Source organism: Primulina huaijiensis, chromosome 15, assembly GCF_012295235.1.
Source record: "Primulina huaijiensis isolate GDHJ02 chromosome 15, ASM1229523v2, whole genome shotgun sequence".
Lineage (NCBI taxonomy): Eukaryota > Viridiplantae > Streptophyta > Magnoliopsida > Lamiales > Gesneriaceae > Primulina > Primulina huaijiensis.
Genome location: NC_133320.1, coordinates 2683839 through 2693281, shown reverse-complemented (window position 1 = coordinate 2693281; position 9443 = coordinate 2683839). Strand labels below are relative to the sequence as shown.

The following is a 9443-nucleotide window of genomic DNA, read 5'->3' as shown; positions in this document are numbered from 1 at the left end:
AAACGACGGGTCCCGCTCTTAGGGAAGCAACCCAATTATTGCACCCCCACGCCATTCCGACATTCATCATTTTGTCTCTCCATCATTAATTATTATTATTATTATTATTTCGTGACTACTAATTATTTTAAAAAATACTTAATCAAGTGTTATCATGTTGAAATAAAATAATGGAACTCTTTTTTTAATATCCAAGCTTAGCTTAAGCTAGCAACATTCTTTTGGAGGAAAATGCAGTTATTATCGGATGCTATTTATAAAAATAAAATTAATTTTAGTTCTTTGAAGTAATCTTAAGTTAATTTATCAAAATTCAAACTAAGTAGTACATTTAAAAATTGAATCACTAATACAAAAAATTTCTTGATTTTTACATACCAATGAGTCAAAGAAAACCTTGTTACACGCGTACAGTGTGTTCTGCTCCTTCCTTCCCGCCTCTGTCCTTTGGTATTTTTCCGCTTGTCCCTATCCAACATTTTTGCATGTTAACTTCAGTTATTTTTATTTGTATATATATTTTACTCCATTGTCTAATAACAAAGAATCTATGTAATAGAAAACATTATTTTCATTTATCCACAAAACATATCAAATCTAATTAAAATAATAGACGTTGTTTTCGGGTCGTTAATAACCAACAAATGACAATAACCAACAAATGACAAATGTTTGTGTACGCGATTTTATTCCATAATAAGAACATATTCCAACCCCTTAATATTAAATGCTAAAAAAAAAATTGAACCATGGTAAGAAAGAATAAGACAATAATGGGTGAGCACTTTAAAAAGGTGGGGAGTGTGTTATTGATCCCCCAGCAAACAAGAGCCCCCATTTAGGAGCCGACCCATACAAAGCCTGTTCCCGGCCGACTCAACACATTCGAATACGAATTCTCTTCTCTAGCTCTGCAAAAGCTGCTCAAAATTCTCAGAATATTTCAGAACACATGCAACCGTTTCACTAATATCCCAGACAGAATCTCTTCTTCTACCCCTAAATTTCACCAATAAAACCCCCCTAAAGCTAAGACCATTCTTACATCTGGAAAAACAACCCAAGAGAATGGCGAGTGATGCTGTGGAAAGGAAGCCGACCAGAGCTGGCCATGTCGGCGCGCCGCCTCCGGAGCCAGAGCATCTTCCGTGCCCGCGCTGTGACTCTATCAACACCAAGTTTTGCTACTACAACAACTACAACTTCTCCCAGCCTAGGCATTTCTGCAAGTCGTGCCGACGCTACTGGACTCACGGGGGAACACTCCGTGACATACCCGTCGGGGGTGGCAGCCGGAAGAATGCCAAGCGGTCTCGCACCAGTGCCGTGTCTGCTACCACCACCAGCTCAGGAGCCATCTCGTCGTCCCATCATGAGTTCCGCCACCTTCCCACCGTGGGTTCCCAGTTCTTGGTCCCCCTGACGGCTGATCACGGCGGAGCGGTTCCTTTCACCGGTGATCCCAAGGCTGGGTTGAACATGTGCGGGAGTTACACTTCGCTCTTGAACACTCAAGGGACGTCGGGGATTCTGGCGTTGGGTGGGTTCGGTCTCGGGCTCGGTCTCGGGTCTGGTCTCGATGACGTAGGCTTCGGGCTTGGGAGGGCGGTCTGGCCCTTTTCGGCGCCTACCGGTGGCGTTGTGACGGCGAGCGTGTCGGAACATGCGTGGCAGCTTGAGAACGGGGACAGTGGTTTTGGTGGTGGGGATTGTTTCAGTTTTCCAGATCTTGCTATTTCCACGCCGGGTAGTGTTTTGAAATGAAATATTATTTTCTCATCGTTGTAATGTTTGGTTTCTGCTTTTGACAATATATTCCAAGTTTTTATAGCTTTAAACATTTCGCTCTTCATAAATCATGTTTAATTTCAACTTTTCAAAGTTCCGAGTATTTTAGATAATGCACACATTTAGATTTATATAATGTAATGGATGTGAAGTATTAATATCATGGTTACATTTTTTTTTAAAAGTTTTAATTAATAAAGATCTTAAATTTGCGATGATATTTCGAATTATAACAAACATTTCTCCTAATATAAAACTAAATATAGTAATTTATTAAACAATAATTACATTGAGTCTGGCATTCTTTAAAGTTTCACGAGAAATAAGGAAATTAGATTTTAATAAATGAAGGAGTCTTAAATTGCACGCAGGCGGCCCAAACGTCTCGTAATATTTAATAAATGAAATCTTGTGTTATTATTACAATAATTATTATTATTATTTCATGGAAAATTAAATAATGGATACAAGGACGGGACGACAACCTTAAAATGATACAATTATAAATCGATAAAAATAAATGACTAAAAACGTTAGTGGAATGGAACAACCAATATTAATTTACTTGAATAATTGCAGTCTATGCATAGCCATTTATTTTAAAATAACGTCGGACGTACAGACCAAAATTTGTTTGGCTTAAATTCCCTACTTTCTAATAGGAAAATTTATTACGAGAAAACGGTTTTTTTGTGAAATATTTTTTTCCTAAATATATAATTTTAAATTATTTAAATAATTTCGATTTGATTATCGGATAGTGGAGCATTCTTAGCTCCCATTTGGCTCGAAACAGTAGTGCATGTTGTTTGAACTATTATTCTAGAATAAATTATAATTTGACATAAATGTATTTAATAGTTATTATATTATATTACTGAATTAATACGAGAATTATTGAATAACATAGTTTGTGCTCGAATTCTGCTTTTTAAAAAATGAGACTTTATTGGATGCCGAAATATCACCGGAGAATGATTCGTCGGCCTGAATTTATACTTCTCGACGGCGCTCTTCGCCCTTTCTCAGTAACGAGCTTCTTCACTTTTTTTATAGTTGATGTGATCCGGGTGAAATGGATGAGCCGGATCCGGTGCTCCACCGGATATGCTATCAAGATAATGAAGGGAATAAGAGCAATGTGAGATATGGCTTTCCCTGTGACCTGCAGACAAGGAGATGAACTCGTAAATGGGCGCCGGAGGGGTGTCCGGCGTGACCACTCCGATGCTTAAGTCAGTGAATGACTCAACAAAAGACCAATGTAACCAAGTGATAGTTGTGATATTGGTGTAAGAGTGTAGGCAATAAAAATGGATGTATCCCCAAATACAAAAAGAGAACCTGATATTTATAGTAGAAGAAGTAATGATGACCTTGTTCTTCGTACTACCTACTAATTATAGTAGAGTGGCTGATTGTACCCTATATCCTGACATGTCGAATCTCGTATTAGTCACATCTCTGTCTGATTTTGTCAACCACCTAGTATCATAGATAGGACGACCGCCTACACCCTACCCTACTGTCGTACTTGACTGCGGTGCTCATATCGAGGCTTTCACGGGTAGTGAGTCATCAGCCGGGAATCCACCCGAGAACTCGGGCCTCTTGTTGCTTATGATCTCTTTCTGCAATTCTGCTTGATCTGGGCTATCTATTTAATATCTCGAGTCGTCTATGACCCAGGCACCGATGGGGGCATTACCAATTGTCTCGGGAATTTTCCTAAAAGCCCGGGCACAATTCATACCCCTGATCCGAGCACAACCCATGACCCGGGCTATCCCGGTGTATCATCAATAGTCTATTTATTCCCAAAAATTACGGTCCTTGAAATTTTATTGTTATACTTCGCTATATCTTGGAGCTGAACCTTTAACCAAAGAATCGGAAAAAGAACTAATTTTAATTGCTCTATCTCAGGTTCAGCTTATGGATACAGATACTGTTGAACTGTCCTTGGGATTTTGAATCCATTTCTTGAATAATTTTTTCCTTGAATAAGGCGTCTTGCTTTTAATTGTTTAATTTCAGGTGTTCACACAAGTTAATAAGTGGACGCACCTGCAATTCGGTTCCCAGTCAAAATTTGATATTGACGAGGCTTGTAGTCTCTGTAAACCTTTCGGCACAAAATGGAATTCTGTACGTTTCAAAACTTTTATTTCCCTCTATAAAGAAGAAAATTTGTTACCAGGAGTTGGAGCTTTGTGATACCGGGGAATTCTTAGTTCCCGCGACTTCATATTCGGACAATCGCCATTGTTTGGCTAAAATCATTGGGGACCTGGTAAATCTTGCTCAGGCTTAATAATGAGCTACAATGCGACATTTTTCTGATTAATTGCATTGTTGTTACAGTGTTCTTTCTTTTCCTGTACTAGCATACCAAATGCTCTCTTGAAAGATTGAAATAGAAATTCTCTGTCTGAAATTTGCTTGGATCATTAAGCAGTTAGACACTTGGTTGTACGCAGTCATTCTGATGGCATTTTTCTAATATTTTTATTCTTGATTTTTTCTTGTATAACTAATACTTACTCTCTTCACTATCTATTTGTTCTAGGTGTTCTTGTTTGCCGTCAACAATCCATGTGCTCAACACTCAGCGGGGAACACTTTTGTAGCCATTTCCAAGTTTTTTTATTGCGCCAGTATGTTTAATCCGTGGCACCATATGATTTATGTCAAGTGTGGCATCTCTAGTTGTGTTCTCTATTCTAGCATTGTGTTTCTTTGCAGGGGAGCGGTTGGGAAACCTTCATGCATCTGTTGTGTCTTTTCTTGGAATTGACAATCGATTGCACTCTTTCATCTTCACGTAAAGCTAGTGCATTGGCAGAAAAAAAATTCAAATTATGACTCGTCGATACCAAATTGGTCATTGATGTCGAAACCTGAAAGTGCTAAATGCTATGTTGTGACAGCTATAATTCTGGTTTTACGTACCATACTCCAATATCTAAAACAGTATTGTGATAGCAGAACTATGAAAATATACCTAGATTTTGTTGGCTCGTTGTTATTAAATGTTTCATGGGAATTTTGAGTGAGATTGTTGTTGATTGTAATGCTGAAGCTCTGATAAAGATGTTTCACTTCACTCAAAGCTTGTACATCCGAGAGATGGAAATGTTATGTGGCATTCTTCTTCAGTTTTGTCTGCTAGCTCCTTCGTGGATCAAATAGACCACGTGGAAGATGGAGTGAGGCCTTCTGCAGATATCTGTCAAATCAATGATCTTTTATTTTTCTTTGCATGTTAGTGTTTTATTTATATTTTTCTTACATATTTGTTTGCATTAGATAGGCATCTATGGTCGACTGAATTGATATTATAAAAACAGATGCTAATGGTCAAGCTTAGTTCCCAAAGGTATGTTATCTTATGCACAAGTACTTTAATTTGAAGCCATTATCTGAAGGAAAGCCTGATGAGAATTCTTCTGTGGCTAGCATTTGTGAACCAGGAAAAACTGGATATGATGTCTCTTCATCTGCAAAGACTTGCTGTTTTCATTTTCCTTAAATTTTCCCTGAATTTGGTCGGCTCAAAAGAAAATAACGACAAACAATGCACCCATGAAGATCTGAGGCTTTGTTTGACGTCTGATACGAATTACGATCTTATTTAAAAAGCTTGATGTATAATATAATGGAACGTTGATTCGATCGTTTTATTAATGCATTGTTACAATGATGATGTTTGAGCAAAATTCCAAAGAGTACGAGGAATGCATGCATGCATGTTGATACGGCAAACAATATTCTAGCACACCTTACTCCATGCGTGTATATTCTTCACACACATTTCAGCAATATTTGTCAATAATTTCTTGGAAACAAATACAAAATTAATTTTATTGGGCTTTCGACAACATAAACATGTGACCTGATCGACAAATCGTTTTCACTTCATGATCCGGTGGATTGTTTTGGATCATCCATTATTCTTGGAATTCTTTCTTTGATATTAAAGCGTCTTTTTCAACAATCATGTAAACTCGACGAACTGAACCGTAATTTTTTTCGGAAAATTCTACATTGTTTCCGAAGAAACCTACCGGTCTCACCAGCAAGGTTGCAAGAGTGAAATCCTATGATAAGAGAAATTAACAAATATGAACCGTAAAGTGTTTAATAAATATGAAACCAAAAATTTTGATACACATTGAGAAAAATAAGAGTTTTAAAATCCAAAATTTAAAAGTTGTTTTTTAGATACTAAATTGGATATAAAAAGTAAAATATACTTACGTTTTCAACAAAATAATACATCGAAATTAATGTAATGAGATCCGATCGCAGCATCTGGACGAATTAATGTCATGAGATCGCAGCGTCTGCCTAAATATGAATTTGAGATGGAGCTGAAAAGATTGTACTACACGCTTTGCAGACAATATAGGTTTACATATAGGGAGATTATGACATGAGACTTCTATGTGTATACTTTAAGGCAGTGTTTGGTAGGGGGATAAGGTGGGTTTATGAATTTTTAACCGACCTTATCCCTTGTTTGGTTCGAGTGATTATTTAATCAAGTCAATCCCTCCTATGAATGATTAGGTTATATTAACTGGGATAAAATAATCACTACTGATCATCCCCTAGGATTATTTATCATACTTTTAACCCATCCTATTTTTTCAATTTTACCATTCTCCTAAATCCAAACTCACCACCACCGACCGGCCGCCGACCACCGCCGCACGCCGCCGACCACCCCTGCCTCTCGACGCCGATCACCCGCTTCGACCCCCACCGGCCGTCGCCGCTGCTGACCACCTCCTCCTCCTGCCTGCCGACGCCAGTCGCCGCCACCACCGCCGAGCACCCCCTCTTCCTGCCGCTGCCGTCACTGCCAATCACACCGTTGACCAACCACCACCGTCGCAAAAGTGGAAGGGCAATTTCGTCAATTCATCAAAATATTATTATTTATCTCATTCTTAATAATCATACCAAACATAATATTATTTTATCATTATCTACTTCAATCATTCTTTTTATCATTTATGTGTTAATCTGTAATCATATCATTCAAACCAAACATAGCCTTAAATTCCTAAGGAGTCATTATCCCATGACTAGAATATACTCTAACAACTGGGAGTCATACAAACATATAATGTAATAGATTTGAGCAAGTATAATTAAATAAGTATAATTAAATTCAAATAGTTGGCTTTAACGATTATAAACTCAACATGCTTAATTATCCGAGTTTGTAATAGCGATTATGAGCGAATTTCGAGTTGATAGGAAAATCAAGTTAGACTTTCTATTTTTGGAATGTTTCCATTTTAAATGTATGAAAATATAAATAGTGATATGAGTGTAGCAATGACGAGCCCATATATTTTGCTTAAAAAGTAGGAATTCCTTGATCTTAATATTCCAAATTACCTGGTCACCCATACTATGCCCAACAAGGATCACCCACTCCTCCGGCCACAGCGCCTCCAAGAACTCCATTAGCGGCCGTGAATAGCCGGAGTAACTGCTCAATTCCGACAGAGGCAAGGTATTAAACCCAGCTGCAGCCATGTCCAGGGCTGTTACCCACCGGGTTGGGATCGGAGCTGCGTCGCAACTTTGTACCAACACCAGGTGCCATGCCCTGCACCATGAATCAACACAATGTGCTTCTGTTTCTTATCCTCTTCCATTTTTGTTTCTTTCTGGTTTACTGCACATGAATCAGCACATTTACGTATGATAACAGTGGGTTTCAACCTGGATAAATCCTTAATATATATAAGCGACGTAGGACCTACGTGCCCATACATCCTCCTTTTTTTTTTAAAAAAAATAATCCTTTTATCGATACATTTCAATTATTCATATTTGAACGTATGGATAATATTAATGTCGGTACTGATAATGTCGTAAAAACATGAGTTATTAGATCAACTGTTATGATATTATTCTCAGAGTAGTTTGAACTCATGAACCCTTCGTTGTCATGAGAGTTGTTTTGAAGTATTATTTAAAAACACCAAATTTAGTTTTTATAATATCATCTTCCTTTATTAGATGGTTACATATATTTTTATTACTTTGTATTTCCTTCCATGTGACTTCCCCCAACTAAAAAAATGTGATAATAAATAGAAAATGGAGTAAAAAAATTTAATAAAATAGAAGATTGAATAATCTCGGAAGCTATTGTTCATGGGGCGAACTTCACCAGGTGACTTCAAAATTTTTAGATCATGTGAATCTCTCGTACTTAAATAAATGTTCATCTTATATTTTGCAAATTCAAAAACACTTGTTCACCATACTACAACATTAATTCATCCTGGAAATACATTGATATTAATATGAGATAAAGTAAAATCTAAATAATTTAATATTGAGAAAGAAGTATACACTTGTTCATGACCATACTACAAATATATAAGAAATAGTTGGAAAAACAAAAAACAAAACAAACACACACTGATAGGTAGTGTATATTATGTCTGAGGAAGCATTAATTTAAGTAAATTGACAAAGAAGGGATCATTCATTAATGGTGTTACGTACTCAGTCGTGTATAATTCCTTTTGTCCCTGATGACACAGAATTTTCATTTTGTTTTGAAAATTAAATTACATAGAAAAATTAAATTTATTATTTAAAAAAATCAAAATTTTGCAAAAAAAGGGCTGAGAAAAAACAATACATAATAGCTGGCGGGACCATTAATTTATATAGAATAGTCGAATAGAACATCAATAATAGAACTAAATTTCAGAAGGGAAAAAAAACAACAATCTAGTCATATTTTATTAAATTGCCTTAGTAATGCTTGTAATATTAAAGAATTATTTATGCTATTGACAAAACTATAGATTTATTTAAGGATCATCTGAAAATTTATTATCTGATTAATTTATTGAAATTATTAAATTAGTAAGCTGACCCAAATCGAGACTGGAAAAAATATTATTTTTTTAGAGAGATTTTTAATTTATATATATTTAGTATAGATATATACATATTCACACATTGACTATTTACGTATATATTTAAATCAATTGTACTTTTATACGGAAACGTGCAAATTTATTTTACCTTGAAATAAATAAAAATAAAAAATAAAATCCATCATTATCAATCCCGTTCCGGATTTTTTTTAAATATAATTTAACCGCAATTTTTGACATTAATAAAGACTTGGAAGACCAAACGAGCACATTTTATATCTAAAAATGTATTAAAATGGTTACTAGAAAGATCCTTTGATGGAACAAAACAATATCATATAAAGCTAGCTAGATTACCCATTAAATTAAATTAATAACTATATTAATTTTTTTTAAAGTCAGAATGCTGGTTTCAAATTGTAGCAAGATGTGGTAAAATTGAAATTTTAGAACATTCTTCTATATTTTCTCCACAAAATTATGTTTTCAGCGTAAACTAGGTTTTGTATGAACAAAAAAAAAACGTAATAAGACAAAGTCCCTTATCAAATACGTCCAAAAATAAATAGAAAAATCTTTAAAGCTTTGCATAAAAGATAAAAATTATACGTAAATCTGACTTTTAGAAGTACGGCCGGAATAAGTAATAGTGATATGTACGTTTTACCAACTAGCTGATGCATCCACGAGTTGGAATAATCGCAAGCTTCCAAAAAGAGAAAATTAATAATACGT

General features: G+C 35.7%; 1 protein-coding gene, 1 long non-coding RNA gene and 1 pseudogene across 2 annotated transcripts; 2 read left to right on the top strand and 1 right to left on the bottom strand.

Annotated features, from left to right (window-relative positions):
• The first annotated feature begins 750 nt into the window (after positions 1–750).
• LOC140959867 (dof zinc finger protein DOF3.4-like) lies at positions 751–1840 on the top strand. Its single transcript, XM_073417903.1, has one exon. The coding sequence runs from the start codon at positions 1069–1071 to the stop codon at positions 1762–1764; it is 696 nt and encodes a 231-aa protein (XP_073274004.1). The 5' UTR covers positions 751–1068; the 3' UTR covers positions 1765–1840.
• Positions 1841–2746: 906 nt separating this feature from the next.
• Positions 2747–5463, top strand: LOC140960359 (uncharacterized). Its single transcript, XR_012172154.1, has 3 exons — positions 2747–2816; positions 3826–5167; positions 5231–5463. It is a non-coding gene; the product is annotated as an uncharacterized lncRNA (long non-coding RNA).
• A 188-nt stretch (positions 5464–5651) lies between these two features.
• On the bottom strand, positions 5652–7463 carry LOC140958812 (methyl jasmonate esterase 1-like; annotated as a pseudogene).
• Between the last annotated feature and the right edge of the window lie 1980 nt (positions 7464–9443).

Excerpts from the sequence above, each read along its gene's own strand:
- LOC140959867 (XM_073417903.1), top strand. The coding sequence starts at position 1,069 with ATGGCGAGTGATGCTGTGGAAAGGAAGCCGACCAGAGCTGGCCATGTC.